Genomic DNA, 25,433 nt, shown 5'->3' on the forward strand with positions numbered 1-25,433 from the left:
ACTGTGTGAGGTTACGGCTTGCTTAGGGCTTGCTCTGTGTACTCCGTGGTCACTTGCCTTGTTCCGTATGGAACTGTGGCCCTCCCTATGGTTCTTTTTTTTATTATTTCATGGGATGTGGGTGTTGCTGACAAGGCCAGCGTTTGTTATCCATCCCTAATTGCCCTTGAGAAGGTGGTGGTGAGCCACTTCTTGATCCGCTGCAGTCCATGTGGTGTAGGTACACCCACAGTGCTGCTGGGAAGGGAGTTCCAGGATTTGGATCCTGCAACAGTGAAGGAACAGTGATATAGTTCCAAGTCAGGAAGGTGTGTGGCTTGGAGGGGAGCTTGAAAATGGTGGTGTTTCCAAATATCTGCTGCTCTTGTCTTTCTGGGTGCTAGAGGTTGCAGGTTTGGAAGGTGCTGTTGAAAGATCCTTGGTGAGTTGCTGCAATGTATCTTGTACATGGTGCACACTCTAACCACTATGCCTCAATGGCGAAGGAGTGAATGAATGTTGAAGGTGTTGGATGGGGAGGCAATCAAGGGGGCTGCTTTGTCCTAGATGGTGTCGTGCTTCTTGAGTGTTGTTGGAGCTGCATTCATCCAGGCAAATGAAAAGAATTCCATCACACTCCTGACTTGTGCCTTGTGGATGGTGGACAAGCTTTGGAGATTCAGGAGGTGAGTTACTTGCTGCAAAGTTCCCAGCCTCTGATCTGTTCTTGCAGCCACAGAATTTATATGGCTTGTCCATTTAAGCTTCTGGTCGATGGTAACCCCCCAGGGCGTTGATTGTGGAGGATTCAGCGAAGGTAATGCATTGGCTGTCAAAAGGAGATAGTTAGTTTCTCTCTCATTATAGATGGTCATTGCTTGGTACTTGTGAGGCACGAATGTTACTTGCTACTTATCAGCCCAAACCTGAATGTTGACCAGATCTTGCTGCATATTGGCACAGAACGTCTCAGAATCTAAGGAGCTGCAAATGGTATTGAACATTGTGCAATCTGGAGAACTAGCGCAACATGTTCCTGATACTGTGAAGCTGAGGAAAACACCCCTAGAAGGACAATAGTACCATGAGATGACGTCAGACAAAATGTCATGTTTCTTTCACAAAGGGACTGTGTTCCTCTATGCCAAAGGCAACTTCAATGGTTTTATCAGAGAAACATGTGATTGCAATATGACAGTACCAGTTAAACATGGTGATGGTCAAGTTTCCCTGGTGAAAACACTGAGAACTGTTGCTGATGATGGCAGGAAAAAAACTGAGGTATACTTTTAAAAAGAAGTGCAAGCATACAGCAGGATAGGGGAAGACATGGCTCCAACAAGAAGTAAGGGACAGTACTGGAGTGGGTGTCTCCTGATTGAATGCTAAATTAATATTCCATTCAAGTTTAAAACACATCCTAAAATAGCTTTCAGAGAAGAAGCTTTTTATAAAAGGTGATTAGCATTAAAGATAACATCCAAATAAGTAATTAATTTTACCTGCTCCCATTATAAGTCCTGGTGCAGAATCTTTGGTGTGAACAGTGCCTGATACATATGGGTTGTCAGCCCAACGCAGGTGCAGATGAACAGAGCATTCAGGCTACAGAAAAGACAAGCAATTATTCATATTTAAGACCATTTTATGATTTTCATTAATTCATTACTTTGTATTGCTGAAAAAAGAGACACATTGAAGCTTTTTGTTCCTGCGCTCATCAGGACACTTGGCAAGAATATACTGTAAGAGAAGAGAGTGCTGATTGGTTGGAAGGTGGACTCTGATTGGTAGAGATGTTGCCATGGAGAATGCACCAATCGATGGTGACTGACAGTTCACTACCAAGTGTTGTTTGAAATATAAGCCAGACAGCTTGGCCATGATTGGTCAAGGCATTGCCCTGAGGAATGAGTCAGCGAATGGCTGTTACTTATTTTGTTTATTTTGAAACAGGCGCAATGTGTGTACATGTTCTTTGGGATTAGCAGACTGTATCAAACAGCATGTCCCAACCACTGTTCACAATGGGCAAGGTACAGACTGTACCCAACCAGCCCTTAATTGCAAAACTCAAAACACAGTGTCCAACATTAGTTGTGATTTCGTGATTGGGCAACATTTTCTAAATAATCCTCAGTTTGCAAAGAATTACGCTGACAACCAATTTAAGATAGTCAGTTGAGCTTGCAGTGTGTATGTATGTACTGGAAGCTACATATATTAATACACAGGGCCCTGTTCTTTGCAGACAGAAAGAACAGGTACATACATTGTGCCTGTTTCAGGTAAACAAAATAATTTACAGCCATTTGTTGACTCATTGCTCAGGACAATGCCTTGACCAATCGGGGTCAAGCTTCCTGATTTCAATTTCAAACAATACCCAGCAGTTAACTGCTAGTCACCATCAATTGGTGCATTCTCCATGACAACGCCTCTACCCATCAGTGTAAACTTGCCAACCAATCAAGACTCTCTTCTCATTCACTATAAATTGATGTTTTCCCCTTATATTGGTATTCTTGCCAAGTGTCCTGATGAGTGCAAGATGAAAAGCTTTGACTTGTCTCTTTTTTCAACGATACTCAAGCTCTGTTCTACCAAATGACTATTCAGTGCTTTGTATGAAACATATTCCTTTACCTAAATTTCTAAGCTTGTTTCCAAATGACACAACACAAAACAAGAAACAATACCAATTGAAATGACTTAACCAATAAGGTTTTCTAATTTAGGCTAACATAGTTCGCAACATGTTTTTACTGTATTCAGTTTTGGACACTGCATCTTAGGAAGGATATACTGACCTTGGAAGGGGTGCAATGCAGATTCACGAAAATGATACCAGGCTGAGAGGATTATATTATGAGGTCAGGTTGCATAAACTTGTCCTGCATCACTAAGTATAGGAGATTGTGGGTGAGCTGATCAAGGTGTAAGATTTTGTGCTGAAAGTTGAATAGTAACAACTTTAACAAACACAAAGAGCTCATTTTGGACTAATGGCATGTAACAGCCATTTGGCTTACTGAAAGACAGATTCATATCTCTTTTTAGAAAATTACTGAGACAACCACAACAAAAATAAAAACATCACAACAATATAAATATGCTATCAAAGTACCGAGTCAAAATAATTTTGTATTGCAAAATACCCAAATAATCTGCTGTGTGAGAACTGCAGCACAATTAAAAAGGTTTCTAACTGCTGACAGTCATATGGCATCATATGCTGTACAGGGCTAGTGTTCTCATAAAAAAAGGTTTTTTTTCTGTGCTTTACACAAAGATATTGAGAATATATGTATATTTTAACCAAAAAGATCCATACTTGGATTATTAACAGAAAATTTGTACGTTGTTCGCATGAAAATACACCTATGGTGCTAAAGAGAAATACACGGACCGTAGAATATTCTGTTTTCTGTAGCTGGCTAAATTTTCCACATTATCCATATTAGAAAGCTCATTACATTAACAGGGTATTTGATGAGTTTAACTAGTTATCTCAACCAAGTTGTTAAGTGAGATGCCTTGCATGCTTAGATGTAGGCTTGATGTCCATTTCTCCTTGCTATGTTTTGGGGTTTTTAGCACTGGTATTCTCTTTAGGATGAGCATCAAGTACCACTCCAGCAAGCAGACTTCATGTCCCCTTTGCCCAGAGGGTATCTTTATCTGCCTCAATACCAAAGCAAATTGAGAGATACCACAGATTTGAACAAAGAATCCCTTGCCAATATATTTCAGCCTGCCGGTATGTATCACATAAATGACAGCTTCATCGCCAGTAGATAATACACCACAATGGAACCATTCACACGCACACTCAGGAGATCTCCCAAATTTATCATATGGTCAGTGGACCTCATTGACAATGATATCAAACATCCTTTTGTTCAGCAAGAACCTAATCTCAGATATTAATGCCTGGTCTACCAGACCATAGCTTATTGAAGCAGACAGCAGAAATAAATATTACACCTGTGTGTGCCAGGAACAGCAAGTGAAGTCTGAAAAATAACATTAAAGGCTCGATTTTTGTCATGCTCTCCTTAATTCAAAAAATGTCTCAGTAGTACTCCAAACTGAGCTAAATCAAATATCTTTAAAAAGCAGCTTGATATCACAAAGTTTTAAACAAATTAATGGGGCAAGGTGGGAATCACATGAGGGGAGATTTCGAAGGTTAAAGAGAAAGAATAAGGCAATAGAGCAAATTGTTACAGGTAATGATAACCAGTGTATGACAGAGCATTCAACTTAAGAGTGTACCAGTAGATAAGGTCAGAATGTGGAACAACAGTAAGAATACAGAATTAAAGGCTTTGGGCAGGATTTTCCGCCCCCGCCCGCTGCTGGGATGGTCCAGTCCCACCCCAGACATTGGACGTCTAGCTGGGGCGCCGCCCGCCTGTGATGGGGCCAGAAAATCCCGGCCTTTGTATCTGAGTGCACATGGCATCCGTAACAAAATTGATGAATTGATAGCACAATTAGAAATAAATAAATAAGATCTGGTAGCTATTACAAAGACAGGGTTGCAAGTTGACCAAGTTTGGGAGTTGAACATTCAAGAGTATTTGATATTTTGGAAGGACAGGAAGAAAGGAAAAAGTGGTGGGGTAGCTCTGTTATTAAAGGATGACATTAGTATAGTAGTGAGAAATGGCCTTGGTTCAGAAGTGCAAGATGTAGAATCAGTTTGGGTGGAGCTAAGAAATAGCAAACGAAAGAAGTCACTTATGGGTGCAGTTTATAGGCCCCCTAACAGTAGCTATGCTGGAGGATAGAGTATACATGAAGCAGTTGGAAGCAGTTCAGAGAAGGTTTACTAGGCTAATATCTGCAGTGGGCGGGTTGTCTATGAGGAATGGCTGGACAGTCTTGGCTTGTATCCGCTGGAGTTTAGATGAGTAAGAGATGACTTGATTGAAACATAAGATCTTGAGGGGTCTTAAGAGGGTGGATGTGGAAAGGATGTTTCCTCTTTGAGAGAATCTAGAACTAGGGGTCACTGCTTAAAAATAAGGGGTTGCCCATTTAAAACAGAGATGAGGAGAAGATTTTTCTCTCAGAGGGTCATGAGGCTTTGGAAAACTCTTCTTCAAAAGGCAATGGAAGCAGAGTCTTTAAATATATTTAAGGCAGAGGTAAATAGGTTATTGATAAGCAAGGGGATGAAAAGTTATTGAGGGTAGGCAAGAATGTGGGATTAAGGTTGAAATCAGATTAGCCATGATGTTATTGAATGGAGAAGCAGGCTCAAGGGGCCGAGTGGCCTACTCCCGCTCCTAAATTGTATGTTTGTTTGTAACTAATGGGGGCTTATAAGAAACATGGGCGATTTTAACGTTCATAAAGATTGGACAAATCAAATTGGCAAGGGCAGCTTGGAAGATGAGTTCATAGTGGGTATTCGGGACAATTTCTTAGAGCAATACAATTAAAGCCAACCAGGCTCTATCAGACTATTTTAGACCTGGCATTGTGTAATGAGAAAAGATTAATTAACGAACTCATAGTAAAGGAGCCTCTAGGATTGCACCCCATGCTGCTAGCCAATCTGATCTGTCCAGCCAACTGAGTTAACCAGCCGTCCCAAGGAGTCTGAGTTACTGTGGCAACATGCACTTTTACACACATGTTGTAGTTCAGACCTATGAATAGTGACGGTAGAGGCTCCAATTTTCTTTCCATCACATGGCTGACCAGGAATCTCTTCCACTCTTACTGCCTCCCACTGGCATATGTTGGAAGGACTTGCAGAGATACTCAACATGTTTGCCCTCGTTATGAACTCACCTTCCTTGGCCATCAAGTTCTGGAGTGGGACTTGTACCTGGAGAAATTGGCTCAGAGGCAGGAATGCCACCCATTGCACCACAAGACCTCTCTCCTCAACTATTTGCAATCTATGTTAATAACTTGAAGCGACCAAGGGTATGTTAGCTACATTTGCTGATGACACAGAAAATAGGCAGGAAAGCAAGTTGTGAAGAGGACACAAAGAGTCTGCAAAGGGATGTAGGTAAATTAGTGAGTGGGTGAAAATTTGGCAGATGGAGTATCATGTGGGAAAAAGTCAGGTTGTTCTTTTGCCAGAAAGAATAATAATGCAGAATATTATTTAAATAGCGAGAGACTGTTGAAATCTACGATAGAGGGATCTGGGTGTCCTGATACATGAATCACAAAAATCTAGCATGCAGGTATAGCAAGTGATTAGGATGGCAAATGGAATATTGGTTTGTATTCAAGGAGAATGAAGTGTAAAAACAGACAAGTGTTGCTACAGCTGTACAGGGCCTTAGAGAGGCTGCATCTGGAGTACTGTGTACAGTTTTGGTCTCCTTCCTTAAGGAGGGATATACTTTCACTAGAAGTAATCCAGAGAAGGTTCACTAGGTTGATTCCTGGGATGAGGAAAAGTTGAGCAGGATCAGCCTGTATCCACTGGAATCAAGAAGAATGAGAGGCTATCTTATTGAAACATACAAGATCCTGAGGGGATTTGACAGGGAAGATGTTTCCTCTCATGGGGTAATCTAGAATTAGGGGGCACCCGCCACCCGACCCCCGACCCCCACGACCCCCCCCCCGAGACAATGTCCCCAAAGCCGCCACCCGACTCCCCACGAGACTATGTCACTTATTTAAAAATAAGTGGGTTCCCAATTAAGACTGAAATGAGGAGGATTTTTTTCTTCCTGAAGTTTGTTAGACTTTGGAATTCTGTTCCACATGGAGCAGTGGAGGCTGAGTTACTGAATATATTCAAGGCTGAGTTGGACAGATTTTTGATCAGCAAGGGAGTCAAGGGTTGTGAGAGGCAAAGCAGGAAAGTTAAGCTAAACGTTAAGGCTGCCATAATCTTATTGAATGGTGGAGGCAGCTCAAGGGTCCAAACAGCCTACTTGTATTCCTATTTTTTATTGGATGTGCTTTTTGTATGCTTGTTAAAGTTTACATAAATCTTAATTTTGGGGGGGATTCTGGGTTCTCTTTTATTCTTCAGCTCTCGTAACACCCATTACCTCCTGGCCAAGAGGACATATAATCAACTTAACCCCAGGCTTTGATCAATATTACTCTCAATCTAGATACTACAAAGACCAATAAGTTTCCCTGCTTCACCATGTGAGGTACTTTAATATTTAGAAAATCAAAAACACAAATACACATCTGGAAGCGCTGCCACTTTGGAATATGATAACCAACATGGATAGAGGGTAAAATATCAAGTAAAAGCAATATCATTGCCTGCTTTTGTATCTGAAACCCAAAGTATGATTTCAGACATGCCAACTCCCATGATTCCATTATGAAAGACACGATTTCTGAGCCTCGCTCATGATCTAGCACTGAGACTTTTAAATCTCTCAACTTTTGGAGCCAAAATGTATAACTGGTATAATGAGTAGTTGCTGGGGTCAGGAGCCAGACGAGAGCATGCTGGGTGTCGTGGTGAGTCTCTATCTGAGCGGAGGGCGAGGAGCCGTTGTTTGAGATCAGCAGGCAGTCATATTGTTCAGGTGAAAATTTCTGATGTTGCTTTTTGAAACCTCAGTTTGCAGTAGAATAACAAAAATCAGCTGCAGACCCCCACTCTCCCAGAACCACCAGATGTTCCTGGGCACACACAGAAGCACAAGCCGCTGGTTCACACATCTGCCTTCACTATCACTGTCTCTTCTCTCTAGGGTTGGGAAATGATATCAAGGTTCTGTTTCCAAGCACTGCCCACAAAAGGTCCTTATTCATGAGGTTCCCATACACTCTGAAACTCTGCTTGCTCTAATAATTATTATCTGTTCTGCTTAAAATGATAATTAAAGGCTTTAAATGTTCTTCCAATAAATACTTCAGAAATCCTACATCAATAGATTTAAATTCATAGCATTACTCCATGGGTGGAGAGGGGACGTGGGTGGCGGTGGTGTCAGTGGTTCCTAATCCATTTGAAAAGGGATCATTCAATCAAACAAGTTTGTGAACCACTGTGCTCGCACAGAGCCATGTGGGACTGTGGAGACTTTCCAGGGCATCTGTGAAATAATTTCTCTAGCGGGCAGGAGCAAGAGGGAAAAACACAAGAGGGAAAGGAGAAGAAAACTAGAAAATATAAAGTAATGATTAAGGAACTATTTGGCGACAGAACTGCCAATTCAAATACAATACTCTGATGAAATCTGCCTCATTCACCAACTCTACAAGCAGAGGTAGTAGACTGATAAACATGACCCTGTGTCTTTTCAGGTAAAATGCACATTTGATGACAGGTAGCATATCTAAAAAAATTTTTAAAGCATTTGCAGATGCAGTAATATTTGGAAAAAGCTCTGACCTGTTAAGAGATTAAATAAACCACTAGTGAGGATTATAAATCAACTATCAATCTATATTGGTTCATATCTGAAAAAAAGCAGTTTATGATTTTAACAACATATCTCTCAAGTTCTAAGAATTTATCTCCTGATTTATGAGACAGTGGGGATGGCAATACCAGATTTTAACTGTTCCCAGTAGGAAGGAAAGCTGTGGCAAAAAATGGGCAACCTGGTTTAGGACAGGGTCTTCTGATTTGGTCGGTGGTCAGGGACAGCAGAGTGAGACTGCAAGTGAGGCAGTTAAGGAGACCCCAGAGGGCAGGAGCCTCAGCCTTGGCTTTTATCCAACAGGTTTGAGGTTCTTTCAGATTGTTTGGATGAGAGTGCGGGCTGCAGAGTGGATGAGCTGACCGACCATGGCACTGTGGTACAGGAAGCCGTTCAAGTAGGGGGAGCAAAAAGGAATGTAGTGGTAGTATGGGACAGTATAGTGGGGAGAGGGGGGATGTACACTGTTCACTGCAACAAAGAGCAAGTTCAGATGGCTGAGTTGCCTGCCTGGTGGCAGGGTTTGGGACATCTGCTCAGGGCTGGAGAGGGACTTGCAGCTGGAGGGGGAACAGTCCTGTTGTCATGGTCTATGTAGGTACCAATGACATAGATAGCACTAGGAAAGAGGTTCTGCATAGACAGTTTGAGGAGCTAGGCACCAAATTAAGAAGCAGAACCTCAAAGGCAATAATCTCTAGATTATTACCTGAGTCACATGCAAATTGGCACAGGGCAGAAAGATTAGAGAAATGAATGCGTGGCTCAAAGACTGGTGTGGGAAAAGTGGATTTCAGTTTGTGAGGCACTGGCAACAGTGTTGGGGAAAGTGGGATCTGTACTGTTGGGATGGTCTACACCTGAACCATGCTGAGGCAGGTGTTCTAGTGAGCCGCATAACTAGGGAAGTAGAGAAGGTTTTAAACTAAATAGTGGGGCAAGGGATTAAATTTGGGAAGATGTGATAAACCAAAGAGTAGAGACAAGGCAAGAGAGAATGGTAGTAATATGGGAAATGATAAATAGCGTGTGACAGGAAGGGAAAGAGAGTATAAATCTAAGAGTAAAACAGCAGGCAAGGCTAGAGGTTACAAAAGTTATAAAAGGACAAAACTAAAGGTTCTGTAAATGACGCATGTAGCATTGGAAATAAAACAGCCATTATAGAGACATGGTTGCAGGATGTCATCAATTGGGACCTGAATATTGAAGGGTATGCAACACTTAGGAAGGAGAGGAAGCTAGGAAAAGGTGGAGGGGCAGCTCTGTTAATTAATAATGGTATTAGCACATGAGAGAGGGATTATCTAAATTCAGGGGACCAGGAAGTAGAAGCAGTATGGGTTGAGATGAAGAAATATAAAGGCAAGAAGTCACTGTGGGAGTGGTGTACAGGCCCCCTAATTGTGACTACATGGTGGGACAAGAGTAAAAAGGGAGGGATAATGGGGACTTTTCAGAAAGGTACAATGATAATCATGGAGGATTTTAATCTACATATAGACTGTAAAGATCAGATGGCCTAAGGTGGCATAGATGAGGAGTTCATAGAATGTTTTTGCAATAGCTTCTTAGAACAGCACATTCTGGAGCCAACCAGAGAGCAAGCTATACTAGACCTGGTATTATGCAACAAGATAAGATTATTTGATAACCTCATAGTGAAGGCAACCCTAGGTAGCAGCAATCACAATATAATTGAATTTTACGTTCAGTTTGAGGGAGAGATGAGTGGGTCCAAGACTAGTATTTTAAACGTAAATAAGGGCAATTATAAGGGCACGAAAGCAGAGTTAGCCAACGTGAACTGGCGAATGAGGTTAAGGCATATGTCAATAGAGATGCAGTGACAGGCGTTCAAAGGGAAATTTCAGAACACACAGAATATATACATTCCAACGAGAAAGAAAAATTCCAAGGGGAGGACCCACCATCTGTGGTTAACTAAAAAGTTAAAAGACAATATCAAACTTAAAGAAAAGGCACATAATTGCACAAAGACAGATGGCAGGCCAGAAGATTGGACAGAATATAAAGAACAGCAAAGATTAATAAGAAGGGAGAAATTAGAGTCCGCGAGAAAGCTAGCTAGAAATATAAGGAAGGATGGTAGGAGTTTCTATTGATACGTAAATAAGAAAAGAGTCAACAAAAGTGAGCTTTGGTCCTTTATAAAGTGAGTACGGATCTTAATCCATATCTTAGGGTCTTAATAATGGAAAGTAAAGAGATGGCAGATGAATTGAACAGGTATTTTGCATCAGTCTTCACCATAGAGGTTACAAATAACATCCCAGAAATAGCTGTATATCAGGAAATATAAGGGAGGGAAGAACTCAGGAAAATTACAATCACCAGAGAAGTGGTACTTAGCAAATTGATGGAGCTGTAGGCTGATAAATCTCCAGGTCCTGATGGACTTCATCTTAGGGTCTTAAAAGAAGCAGGAAACTACAGGACAGTTAGCTTAACATCTATCATAGGGAAAATGTTGGAAGCTATTATTAAAGATGTTATGACAAGGCACTTAGAAAAATTCAAGGCAGCAGGCAGGGTCAACATGGTTTTGTGAAACGGAAATCATGTTTAACCAATTTATTGGAGTTCTTTGAAAGAGTCACATGTGCTGTGGATAAAGGGGAACCGGTGTATGGTCTGTACTTAGATTCCCAGAAGGCATTTGAAAAGGTGCCACATCAAAGGTTATTGTGGAAAATGAAAGCTCATGGTGTAGGGGCTAACATATTGGCATGGACAGAAGATTGGCTAGCTAACAGGAAACAAAGGGTAGCCATAAATGGGTCTTTTTCTGGTTGGCAGGATGTAACAAGTGGTGTGCCACAGGGATCAGTGCTGAGGCCTCAACTTTTTACAATTTAAATAAATGATTTGAATGAAGGGACCAAAGGTATGGTTGCTAAATTTGCTGAAGATACAAAGATAGGTAGGAAAGTATGTTGTGAAGAGGACATAAATAGGCTACAAGGGGACATAGATATATTAAGTGAGTGGGGAAAGATCTGGCAAATGGTGTATAATGTGGGAAAGTGTAAAATTTTCCATTTTGGCAGGAAGAATAAAAGAGAAGCATACTATCTAAATGGTGAGAGATTGCAGAGTTCTGGGATATAGAGGGATCTGGACATCCTAGTGTATGAATCACAAAAGGCTAACATGCAGGTACAGCAAGTAATTAGAAAAGTTAATAGAATGTTGTCATTTATTGCTAGGGAAATTGAATATAAAAGTAGGGAGGTTATGCTTCAGTTGTACAGGACACTGAGGAGACTACATCTGGTGTACTGTGTAAATATAGGTCTGCTTATTTAAGGAAGGATGTAATTGCATTTGAAGCAGTTCAGAGAAGATTTACTAAACTCATACCGGGAATGGGCAGGTTACCTTGTGAGGAAAGGTTGGACAGGCTAAGCTTGTACCCGCTAGAATTTAGAAGAGTTAGGCAACTTGATTGAAACATTTGAGGTCATGAGGGGTCCTGACAGGATGGCTGTGGAGAGGATGCTTCCTCTTGTGAGAGAATCTAAAACCAGGGGTCACTGTTTAAAAATAAGGGGTCGTCCATTTAAGACAAAGATGAGGAGAATTTTTTTCTCTCAGAGGGTAGTGAGTCTTTGGAATTCCTCTCCTCAAAAGGCAGTGGACGCAGAGTTTTTGAATGTTGTTAAGGCAGAGGTGGATAGATTCTTGATAAACAAGGGGATGAAAGGTTACAATCAGGTCAGCCATGATCTTATTGAATGTTGGAACAGAATCAAGGGATTGAGTGGCCTACTCCTGCTCCTAATTCATATGTTTGTATGCTTTACACCCTGACTGATTTTTCTTTCAATTCAAGCCGCTAAAAAAGAAAAGTGGGGAGGCAATAAGTCAGACAGTCAAACCTCTGTCATCCATTTCCTGTTGAGCAGGAACACTCAATTGACCCATAGTGATTGTCCATGGCCTTTCCAGAAATGTCTTCAAAAGCAAGATGCCTCTTTCAGTTGAACAGTGATCTGTTCTCATTTATTTGGTGTGATTTCAACACATAATATTTTCCCCATAATTTATTGAGAGAGGTGAGTGAGTGAGAGAGAGGAAAGACAGGGAGACAGACATGTAGTTGACCCCTGACAACCTAACGAAAGGTTTTTAAATTAACCTGAGTTAATTTAATTTAGTATTGATCCATCCCAGTTGTAAAAACATTAGGATTGGGAAAGACCACTCAGCCCCTTGAGCCTGTTCCACCACTCATTAGATTATGGCTAATCTGCATCTGAAGTCATTTACCAGACTTTGCTCCATATCCCGTGATACCCTCACCCTTCAAAAATCTATCTATCGATCTCAATCTTAAAAGTTCTGATTGTCCCAGCGTCCACATCCTGAAATCTAACTGTGTTGGAGCACAGTTACACACAGCAACAATGTGAAGGAGGGAGAGAACTAACAGTGACCAATTCAAACTTGAGTACATACACCTTCCATCAGTGAATGGAAAAAACAAGTTTGGGACCGAGCCACCCACTCTATTAGGCTTCACGAAAGAAAACCAAAATCAATAAGAATATTTAGAAAAAAAAAAGCACCTTTAAAAATATGTTCCTTTGGGTTTCTGTGTGCATCAAGATGCAAGCAACATTGGAGAATTACTAATTGCTTTCGCTTTAAAAACAGTGCCAACATCAAGCTGTTTGAGACCAGGTGAAGCATAACCCTTGGCAACAAGCCTAAATCTCAAATTTAGATCGCTTCCTATTGCTTCAGGGTGACTCTTTTATCTCTTAAAATGTAAAGTTCAATTGCAAATGCCCTTAAAATTTGAAAAACAAATACAAAAGTGTCATTGGTCTATTTGTGCAGCATCCGTAGCGTGAAATTTTAAATAATTTACAACACAATTTGTGATTTCTTGGGCAGAAAGCCCATTTTAAAACAATGATTACAGGAACAGTAATAAACTTGGGAACGTATATATTATTGATGAATAAAGCACTTCAAAATTGTAATTATACCTTCAACATGTCAGTTTTCAAAATAAATCCCGACATCTAATATCAATAAATGTGCAGCTCCTCGTTAATTATTACTTACACTTAACACCCACAGATTTTAGCTTTACTCAAAACAATTGGAGTTCCAAATCAGTCCTAAATTTCCAAGAAAAATAAATAAAACCAAACAAAGCACTAACAGGCTTGCAAAAAACCTGAATGCTTCAATGGAAAGGTAAGTATGGCAGGACGTATAACGTTCAGCCATTCTGCTATCATCTGTTTTATGTCTCTGCAAATTTTAACTCTCAGTTACAATTATAGACCTCCATGTAGTTCAAATGGGGAAGCACGTTATGCAATGCCCAAAGCTAAATGGGCCACTAACCATATGTGGCAAGAAGTAACTCAGCTTTCCTTTGCCTGCTTTGTGCAAGAAGCAGTAATGATCATGATTATGTACAGCAAAGCTGTCTCAACATTCAAAATACATACCAAAACACTATTACCTGGATACTGTGGGATAGACCAACTCTGCTATATCTTCTTGGTCTAACTTTTATTTCATATGCATGGTAAGCAACTGGCTTTGATTAGGCTTCCAGCTGGGAGTCTGCCAAAGATAGAGCAGATAAAATATATAGCGAATTGCCAGCTCTTTAAGAGCTGCAGTAGATATGAAGAGAAGGGGTAAGTGGCATCAAGTTGGGTCAATAATTTCTGACTTGGCCGAAGTCTGAATGGGGCAAAAGAAACGCTTTCCAAAACAAATTCTAAGGTAGAAGATGAAGTCTGTGGCTATTTGAGTACAGTAACCGCAAAGTACCCAAATCCCTTCCTATACTTCCTGAATTCTCTTATAGTTAAAGATATCCTTGATGTTCCCTTCCTAGGGATTCAAGATCTGGTTAAGTTACACGAAATGAGAGTGCTTTCCCACTTGAACTACATGAGTGAGAAGGGTAGCTATTTAGGACCCGAGAGCATATATCCAAAAAGAATAGAATAGATAAAAACCCTGAATTACTTTTGTTTCAGAGACAGAGACAATGGGAACAATTTAAAGTCCCCACCCTCCCTCATGGCAGAAACCAAGCTGTGGCACTTAATTTGAGCACACTTACATTTCTGCCCAGAATTTAAAATTGAGAATAATGGCCCAAATCTTCAGTTCTTCGATCGTCGGAGACCAGGTATACAATCTGAGATGAGCATCAGGACCCTGTGGAAGTCCTGGTGCGTGGACCTACAGGGAATTGCCCAGGAAGTTTAAACTTCCATTTGGCAATTCCTCTGATCCTCTGGACCCTAAACAACTGTCACCAACCAGGACACTTGGGCCAAGTCCAACATGACTTACATGGATAGTTAGCCAGGAAATATCAGACAGGTTGAAACCTGTTCTGACACCTGGGTAACTCCACAACTGACACCAACCATTCTCCCTACCACTAAACACCCGACTACCTCCATGACCACCCAACCGCCCCCAGGCTCATCTACCCACTCGCCCACCTACTCACCTATCCACCTCACCCATTTACCCATCCTACCCATTCATCACCTACCTACCTTCCACTTCTCTCACCTACCCACCTCATCCACCCTATTGTCCTACCCACCCTGCCTCATCCACCTGCCTACATTACCCATGTACCCGTATCACCCACCTACCACCTCTTCCATTTCACCCACCTCCCCATTCACTCATTCACCCGTTCATCCACTTACCCATTCATTAACATTCATTAAAAGACTGGACCTTTAAACTTGCCAGAATATGTCAGCTAGCGCCATAAAAAGGGGGTGTGTTCGCTCTTCCTCCCATTCGACTCCATTCTGATGGAGCTCCCGGGTGATGATGTGCTGCGCATTTTTTTGACAGCCAGGATCACAAGATCCCAGAAGTTATGTCCAGCAGCGTCGGGTCGGGAGAATTTTCGCGCACATTGCAACTGCTCGGAATGTTCCGGCCAACGTCGCTGCCCAGGGTTAACATTGTGTAACATACCCAGAGGACATGGGAGCAAATGCGCAAGAAGACTGCAAACCTTAAGCAAGCTGCCAGGATGGGTGGTACAAAGAGCTTTCCATAAATATTTTACACATTTATTGCTGATCTGTGCGATGTCCGAAAAGAATCTTCATTGCTGACTATGCATGAGTGTTCTCTAGTAGGACACAAATTCAACAAAATCCTTGATACATTTACATTAATTAAAGGATACCTAGAGCAAATCACTATAACACAAACTAACTGGAAGATGAAACAAGCAGGATGGATAATGGGGAACCAGCAGATGCTGTGTATTTGAATTTCCAAAACACATTTGATATGGTGTAACAGAAGAAGTTATTACACAAGATAAAGGCTAATGGCATTGGGGGTGATATATCAGTATGAATTGACAATCAGCTAACGAGCAGGAAACAGTCAGAATAAATGGGTCAAGATTGGCAAATTGTTATTAGTGGAGTGCTGTAGGGTTTCAGTGCTGGGGCCCCATCCTAACTTGGATGGAGGGACTGAATGTATGGTAGATAAATTTGCTGACAATATAAAAATAGGTAGGAAAGTAAGTTGTGAGAAGGACACAAAGAATCTCAAAGGGATTTACATAAGTTAAGTGAGTGGGCCAAAATTTGGCAGGTGAAGTATAATGTTGGAAAATGTGATGTTGTCCACTTTGGGGGGAAGAATAGAAAACAGAATATTATTTAAATGGAGAGAGACTGCAGAATCCTGTGGTGTAGAAGGGTCTGGGTGTTCTTGTACATTAATCACACCATGCATGTGATTAGGAAGGCAAAGGGGATGGAGTAGAAAAGTGGGAAAATCTTGCTACAACTGTACAGGGCATTGGATGAGACCACACAGAGTACTCCATACAAGTTTAGTCTCCTTAAGAGAAATATACCTGGATTGGAGGCAGCTTGGAGAAGGTTCACTAGGTTGATTCCTTGGATGAAGGATCACAGAAGCACAGAACTGTTACAGCACAGGAGGAGGTCAACTGGCCCATTGTGTCTGTCCATAAGAGCAATTTACCTATTACCACTCCTGCGCCTTCTCCCAGTAACTCTGCACAGCCTTCTTTTCAGATAACAATCCAATTCCCTCTTTGATGCCTCAATTGAGCCTGCCTCCACCACATTCTCAGACAGTACGCTCCAGATCCTAACCATTCGCTGCATGAAATTTTTTCTCATGTCGTCGTTGCTATTTTTGCAAATTGCCTTAAACCTGTGCCTTCTTGCACTCGATCCTTACACTAATGGGAACAGTTTTTTTCCTAATCTACTCTGTCCAGACTCCTGATGATTTTGAATACCTCTATCAATTCTCCCTTCAACCTTCTCTTCACTCAAGGAAAACAGCCCCAATTGTTGTCTTGTGAAGAAAGCAAATTGGGTTTATACTCATTGGAATTTAGAAGAATGAGAGGTGATCTTAATGAAACATATAAAATTCTGAGGGGGCTTGACAGGGTAGATGCTGAGAGGTTGTTTTCTCATTGTGAGGAAGCCCAGAACTAGGGGAGCAGAGTTTAAAAATAAAGGGTCTCCCATTTAAGATGAAGATGAGGAAGAATTTATCCTCTCAGAGTTTTGATTGACAAAAGAGTTGTCAAGGGTTATAGGAGGAAGGAGCTCACCAGGGAACAGGCAATTCTAGATTTAGTGATGCATAATGAGGCAGATTTGATAAGGGAGCTTAAGGTGAAGGAACTCTTAGGAGGAAGTGACCATAAAATGATAGAATTTACCCTGCAATTTGAAAGGAAAAAGCTGGAATCAGATGTAACGGTATTACAGTTGAATAAAGGCAACCACAGGGCCATGAGGGAGGAGCTGACCAGAAGTGACTGGGAGATGAGCCTAGCAGGAAAGACAGTGGAACAGCAATGGCAGGAGTTTCTGGGAGTAATTTGGGAGACACAGCAAAAATTCATCCCTAGGAAGAAGAAGCATACTAAAGGGAGGACGAGGCAACCATGGCTGACAAGGGAAGTCAGGGACAGCATAAAAGCTAAAGAGAAAGCATACAATGCGGTGAAGTGCAGTGGGAAACCAGGGGATTGGGAAGCCTACAAAGACCAACAGAGGACAACTAAATAAGAAATAAGGAGGGAAAAGAATAAATATGAGGGTAAACTAGCCAGTAATAAAAAAGAAGATTGCAAGAGTTTTTTTTAGATATATAAAGGGTAAGAGAGAGGCAAAGGTGGACACTGGGCCACTGGAAAATAACGCTGGAAAAGTAGTAGTGGGGAACAAAGAAATGGCAGAGGAACAGAATTGGTACTTCGCATCAGCCTTCACGGTGGAAGACACGAGTAACATCCCCAAAGTTCAAGAGAGTTGGGGGGCAGAGGTGAGTATGGTGGCCATTACCAAGGAGAAGGTGTTAGGAAAACTGAAAGGTCTGAAGGTGGATAAATCACCTGGACCAGATGGATTACACCCCATAGTTCTGAAGGAGATAGCCGAAGAGATAGTGGAGGCGTTAGTGGTGATCTTTCAGGAATCACTGGAGTCAGGGAGGGCCCCAGAGGACTGGAAAATTGCTAATGTAACCCCCCTGTTTAAGAAGGGAGTGAGGCAAAAGACGGGAAATTACAGGCCAATTAGCCTGACCTTGGTCGTTGGTAAGATTTTAGAGTCCATTATTAAAGGTGAGATTTCAGAATACTTGGAAGTGCATGGTAAAATAGGGCAAAGTCAGCATGGTTTCATCAAGGGGAGCTCATGCCTGACAAATCTGTTAGAATTCTTTGAGGAGGTAACGAGTAGGTTAGACAAAGGAGAGCCAATGGATGTTATCTACTTGGACTTCCAGAAGGCCTTTGACAAGGTGCCACACAGGAGGCTGCTCAGTAAGATAAGAGCCCATGGTGTTAGAGGCAAGGTACTAGCATGGATAGAAGATTAGCTGTTTGGCAGGAGACAGAGAGTGGGGATAAGGGGGTCCTTCTCAGGATGGCGGCCAGTGACTAGTGGAGTTCCGCAGGGGTCAGTGTTGGGACCACAACTTTTCACTTTATACATTAATGATCTAGATGAAGGAACTGAGGGCACCCTGGCTAAGTTTGCAGATGATACAAAGATAGGTGAAGGGACAGGTAGTATTGAGGTGGTGGGGATGCTGCAGAAGGATTTGGACAGGTTAGGAGAATGGGCAAAGAAGTGGCAGATGGAATACAATGTGGGGAAGTGTGAGGTCATGCACTTTGGTAGGAAGAATAGAGGCAAAGACTATTTTCTAAATGGGGAGAGAATTCAGAAATCTGGAGTGCAAGGGGACTTGGGAGTCGTAGTCCAGGATTCTCTTAAGGTTAACTTGCAGGTTGAGTCAGTGGTTAGGAAGGCAAATGCAATGTTGGCATTTATTTCGAGAGGACTAGAATATAAGAGCAGGGATGTGCTGCTGAGGCTTTATAAGGCTCTGGTCAGACCACATTTAGAATATTGTGAGCAATTTTGGGCCCCTTATCTCAGGAAGGATGTTCTGGCCCTGGAGAGGGTCCAGAGGAGGTTCACGAGAATGATCCCTGGAATGAAAGGCTTAACATATGAGGAATGTTTGAGGACTCTGGGTCTATACTCGATGGAGTTTAGAAGGATGAGGGGGGATCTGATTGAAGCTTACAGAATACTGAAAGGCCTGGATAGAGTGGACGTGGGGAAGATGTATCCATTAATAGGAGAGGCTAGGACCCAAGGGCACAGCCTCAGAGTAAAGGAACCGAGATGAGGAGAAACTTCTTTAGCCAGAGAGTGGTGAATCTATGGAATTCATTGCCACAGAAGGCTGTGGGGGCCAGGTCATTGAGTGTATTTAGACCGATAGATAGGTTCCTGATTGTTAAGGGGATCAAAGGTTATGGGGAGAAGGCGGAAGAATGGGGTTGAGAAACAGCCATGATTGAATGGCGGAGCAGACTCGATGGGCCGAATGGCCTAATTTCTGCTCCTATGTCTTATGGTCTAAGGCAGGAAAGTGGAATTAAGGTCTCAATCAGATCAGTCGTGATCCCATTAAATGGTGAAACAGGCTTGAAGGGGCAAATGGCCTACTCCTGCTCCTATTTCTTATGTTCTTACGTTCTTAACTGCATGGTCATTCTATCCCCATGTCCATTGTACATTCCCCTTTTAACTTAAAACATTTCAAGATCAGTTTTGCTCGCACTATAACAAGAGTCCCAGAAGGATTTGCTTGGATAAGGAACCATTGAAAATCTTACCAATAAGAACATCTATGAAATGCGAGAAACTAAAACCATAGAAGTTCTGCTATTGCCATAATGTCTTTGCTATATTATGACCCATTTCTTAACTCTATACTGCACAGGCATATATAAAAACATTATACACAGTGGGACAAATTTTTCATCTTCAGCTGCTGAGATTTATATAATCACTTGGGCAATCATTTAGAGGGAAATCAGGTCTGGGAAGATCTCGAGTCAAGCAACAGAGCCAGTTTGATTTTTTTCTTCTCCATCAATCTCATTTAACTCCCAATTGCAATAACTTATTTACAGGCTATCAACTTATTGCTCGTCAAATAAAAATACAGCAAGCCTTTAAAAACAGAGTTCTTATTTGAAACCACTTTTCATGGCAGCCCTAAGTATATCTGGTGCCCAGGAGTTTTCAAATAGCAACTACTCACAATTAAACTAATCTATAGCAACTTTAGAGTCTGGCATGTGGCAAGGACTTTGCTGATAATAATCACATGGTTCTCTTAAAATTGAAATTATGATTGCAAAAATATTCTTACTGGATACTGCATCTATATTTTGACAAAAGGTAATGGTGGCTACTCACTATCTGCTTCAATAAAATCTTCAGATACAGTAATCCCTTGCTTATTGTTGTAGTTGCATTTCTGAAAACGGCAACTTTAAATGAAACATTAAGCAAATCAAATTTCCTCATTATGACCAAATATTCTACATTGCTAAATTCCTATAGTCATAAGTGAAATATCTTCTAAAATAAAATAAATTTAAAAATATAAAATAAGCACGTTAACTCTTTCTCCTTATGTCTGGCTCACTGCCTCTCGCGTTCCCCCATCCTCCAGCTTGCTTCCTCTCCCGCTCCCAACCCTCCAGGTCGCCGGCGATCGTGTTTGCTGAACCATCCTCATACCACCTCTCCCACTCGGTGCCTCCTTCTCCTGAACTCTCGATGTGAGCGAGGGCTTGTAAAATGAACGGCGAGAGGCAGGAAAGAGCAGCGTCAAGTTGCAAAAGTAAGTGACTAGCTGGAGAGTTGGCAAGAGGGAGGGTCACGAGAGGGTCGGTTGGCAGCGACTGGCAGAGTCTGTGAAAGGGAGATTCATCAGCAACTGTTCGGATTGGCGGCGTGAGGGAAAGCCGGCGAGAGGGGAGGTTGGCAGCAGCAACTGGGAGGGTCAGAGAGCGGAAGAGGCTTTTTTAAAATGGCGCCAATCACATGACTCTATGCCAGACCTGGCAGGAAACAACATTAAAACAAAACTGCAGATACTAAACGTCAATAAGTGACTGACATTAAAGTGGAACAACTTAAAATGGGGCAACTTAAACAGGGACTTACTGAACTTTGAACCTGATCTAAAACACTTTTAGAAATACACACTCACTTATCAGAAGCACCATCTTTGAATGAGTTTCATCAGGACACCCTAGTAGCCCTCTTCACTATCAGCAAGCAACTGCTTGCACAACTGAGTCAGAATGGTTGCTATTCATACCATTGTATCGACTGTCAGACATGGAAGGGACAATTCTGGACTTGTGCCTGAAGCAGGTGCAGATTTGGAAGGGCTGCATTGTCAGTTTGAAGCAAGCATCAGCTTTTACGCATCATTTAAATGCTGCTGGAAGGCTGCAAGTCCCAAATGGGCATTCACTACCAGCACACTGGCTGAGAGTAGGAAATCAAGACGATCTTACATTAAGGCATCCATCAGGTTGGACCTGAAGAGAAGCTGATCCCACGGAGTGTTGAGCACAAACTGGTAGTGGTCTGTAGTATTGTGCGGGGCAAGGAAGAGCATTTTCTGTACATCCACGCCCTATAAAAAGATGCCTCCATAAAAATTCCTGGGCCTTTTTCAGTGCAGCCACCAAAAATCCCTTTAAGGGACACTCGTTAGGCCGGTGAAGTCTGCGCACGTGATGATTGCCCTTTACAGGCCTACCTGAAAGTTACCTCAGATGAGTCTTGCGCATCAATGGTGTGGCCTGAGTGCCACACACACCTCCCTACCCCTCGCTAATTTTGAACTTCAGGCTGCCCGTTTTTCAGGTGAAAATCACCACTGGAATCTCAAAGTGATTGTTCTATAATTTAAGACTGTAATTTGCAAACTTAAGCAGCCTTACCCTATTTTAGTTGGGCAGGCTGTGTCTTGTTTCTTTTCTAGTATCTAATACTGGAGTCCACAACCACAATCAGCTATTACCATGCCAGGCGGCTCACACGTTTACAGGTTCCCCTGAATACTGCAGGCTGGCCTTCGTCATCAATGAGGTGGCCATAGCACCCTGCCCCGTGATTTTCAACTGTTAGCCATCCATTTTTCACATCCCTGAAAAATGGACATTCAGCTGTTGAACATCACCTTCTGCAATTCTGCTTGACTCATTCTTTCCCAGCACATCAGAACAGAAACACTTCATCTCCTCAGACTTTCCTGCCTAATACAACCTCTTATTTGGCAGCTTTCCATCTTCTGAGACAATGCTTTGCGCCTATGTTAAGCATCGTCTGTTGTGACTCAGAACCCCCACTCTGGCATGTCAGTCTCTATCACATTTGCTGCAGAGGAAGACAGTAGACTGAGGAAGACAGTGGGCTGAGAAAGCACAGGATTCACTGGCCTTTGTTTTCTCTGGGCCCTTTTTTCATCCAGCTGAGTTTCTCCTCACCTCTTCCAATGCTCCTCCAAACAGTCAGTCTCGAGGGATCATGTTCATCGCCAACTGTATCCCAGTTGTCAGTGTCATCTTCCTATCTCACTGCAGTTGTCCTTGTAGCAATGTATGGGCATCCAGCAAGTTGTGACTCAGTGGTCAATTCACCATACAGAAGGTCTTTGGTTTTACAGCCATCATCCATCCAATGAACATGGAAAACCCTGCGCAGATGCGTGTTTGCTGATGGAATTAGCACACTCACAGACCTCTTGAGTTGCTGACCTTGTCCTGCCAAGAGATGCTGAGGATATGTCTGAGACAGCTAAGGTGGAAACCATTCAGATTTTTCTCCTACCTAGCATATGTTGTTCAGGACTCCCCACGGTGCTGAGGACAGAGGCTTGGTAGCCTTACAGTTTGATGTTCTCAGTCAGATTTTTGTTGTTCCAGGCTCTCTTACTCAGCTTGGACATAACAGCTACAGCTGTTTCATTGTGCATGTCGATTTCAGCATCAAGTGACAGATTTCTGGTGATTGTGAAGCCTAGATATATGAAGCTGTCAACAACTTCCAATGTCACACTGTCAATACTGACTAATGGCAATATGGCAACATTATGGACCATGACATTTGTCTTTATGAGGCTGATGGTCAAACTAAACTCTTTTCAGATGTGAGAGTCTGTCCATTTGCCGCTAAAGGTTTTCTTCAGTATGGAACATGAATACGGCATCATCAGTGTAGAGTAACTCTCTGATCAGGACTTAGTGCACTTTTATCTTGGATCTCAGACAGGCAAGGCTGAACAGCTTTCATCAGTTCCGGTTTGTAAGTGAACTGAAGGCATATGACAGCAACAAAGAGAAGAATATGCCAAAGAGTATCAGCGCTAGAATGCAACCCTGTTTGACTCCATTGCGGATCTTAGAGTTCCGATGTAGGTCTCCTGCCTACTACAATCTATAGCAAGTACAATTCAGCATCATGCTCAATATGAATACAGATCAGAGGATTGCACAAGGAGATCAGCACATCTGATCTCTGTTATTTTCAATTTCAACCACAGATTTTTAACACCATAACCTTTTCAACCCAAGTTGTGCTACACCCGAGGCACAGGCCCTTTGAATAAGATTCTCAATAGCAGCAAATTCCAGGATCCTATTCAGTTTGTAGACAAGACCTATGGCCCCACAACTTTGCAATACCACTTGGTATGTCTCTTCATGTTGTTCAAATCAGCTCTCTGAGGGTCAATAATAAATCCAAAACAACTGCACATTTAAAGTCTCGCCACACAGTACCGAGAATAAAGTAAAATATTTACAACTGAACATATTTTGGTATTGCCTCCAATATAATCTCTGGCTTGAAGATTCTGGTGAACTTCCTTTTCTCCCCTTAATTTACTCCTTACCAAGATGCTCAAATATGAGCCTGCATAGTCAGTTTCAACAAGCTATTTGACTAGAATGCAATGAGGCCCAGCCAAGCTAAACACAGCTCTGTATCTTCATGGGACATCAACATACAAACATTATGCGGCAGAGATCACGGGACAGTGGAACCTTCGACATGATCTCTCCTCTCTTTCCTGTCAGACAAAAACCAATGGTAACATGCCTATCAGTACCTTAACTGAGATCAGTTCATTCAGTACTGCAGCTGTACATGCAAATTTTAGTACAATTGTGAATTTACTTCCCACTATATCCACCAACAATCTGCATTTACACAGGGCCTTTAACATAGAAAAGTGTCCCAAAAAACTTCACGGATGTAGTCAAAGAAAAGATCAAAGCGAAGATTTAGAATTAATTAGGTGCACTGAACAAAGAAGCAGCTTTTAATGAGGAGAGGAAAGTAGACAGTTTCAGAGTGAGAATTCTAAGATTCCCATGCAGCTGAAGGCATCCCTGGCAAAAATGGATTGAAGGGAGGAGTTAAGAGTCAGAGGAATGGAGAATTTGGGTTTTGTAGGGCTGGAGGAGGTGACAAGGAATAAGGGTTTTAAACGAGGATTAGAATTTTAAATTGGACATGTTGGAGGGCTGAAAGCCAATGCAGTTGAGTGAAGAGAGCAGTGCTGGATGAGCGAGACTTGAGGTATAGAACTCAGGCAGATTAGGTTTGGATGAACTGAAGTTTACAAAGAGTGGAAAGCCAGAAAAGGGTTAGTATAGTTGAATCTGAAGGTGACAAAAGCGTGGCTGAGGCTTTCTGCAGTAGATGAACTGAGGTGGAGCAGGCAACGCCATGAAGGCAGAAGTAGGTGGCCTTTGTGATGTAAAGCATACGAGATCAGGACCTCATCTGAGTCTAACAGTCAGGGAATGCAGTACTGAGTTTATGATGAGGGCCAAAAACCATGGCTTTGGTCTTACCGGTGCTTAACTGGAGAAAATTACTGTATATCTAAGACCGCAAGCAGCCTGTCAAGGGGAAGGGTTGAGAGAGACAGTGGAAAGGTGGAGCCAAGTAGCATCAATTTACATTTGGAAGCAGATCCATGTCTACGGATGATGTTGCCGGGGCACCCTTTAGAGGAGGGGCACAGGACACTCTTTGGGAGACACTTGAATTGAGAATGAGAAGGGAATCCATTTCTGGACATGCTCTAGTTGTGATTGGATAGGTAAGATTGCAACCAAGTAAAAGCAGCTCCATGGAGCACCAACAGAGAGATATTGGAGGAGGATGGTGCGGTTGACAGTGTCAAATGCTGCAGATAGGTTGAGATGAACAAAGACAAACAATACACCAGAGTCAAAGAGAATGTTGCTTAAAGCTTTAATTAGGTCCATTCCAGTGTAGGAGAGAATCGAAAGCTGAATTGGAGTGATTAAAACAGGAAGTTGTGGGTGAAATGGGCACTGATATCTGAGGTGACAATGCATTAAAGGGCTTAGGTGGCTTATAGAGACTGGAGATGGGAGGGGCTATAGATTGTAAAGACAGAGAGCATAAGAAGATATGAAATAGGAGCTTGACAATTCAACCCCTTAAACGTGCTCCACCATTTAATAAGGTGATGGTTGAACCTCAGCCTCAACTCCATTTTCCTGTTGATCCCTTGATTTGCTTAAAGTCCAAAACTCCATTGATCTCAGCACTGAATATGCTCAAGAACTGAGCATTCACAATCCAGATTCACAAC

At 42.1% G+C, this 25,433-nt stretch overlaps 1 protein-coding gene across 2 annotated transcripts in view; it reads right to left on the bottom strand.

The window, feature by feature from the left end:
* sorcs2 (sortilin-related VPS10 domain containing receptor 2) overlaps positions 1 to 25,433 on the bottom strand; it is a 698,208-nt gene that overhangs the window by 120,099 nt on the left and 552,676 nt on the right. For both annotated transcript variants that reach the window (XM_041197348.1, XM_041197339.1), the window contains exon 11: positions 1,482 to 1,584. In XM_041197348.1, coding sequence (XP_041053282.1) covers positions 1,482 to 1,584 — 103 coding nt within the window. The remainder of the gene's footprint in view (positions 1 to 1,481; positions 1,585 to 25,433) is intronic.

Source organism: Carcharodon carcharias, chromosome 1 (assembly GCF_017639515.1).
Source record: "Carcharodon carcharias isolate sCarCar2 chromosome 1, sCarCar2.pri, whole genome shotgun sequence".
NCBI classification, from domain to species: domain Eukaryota; kingdom Metazoa; phylum Chordata; class Chondrichthyes; order Lamniformes; family Lamnidae; genus Carcharodon; species Carcharodon carcharias.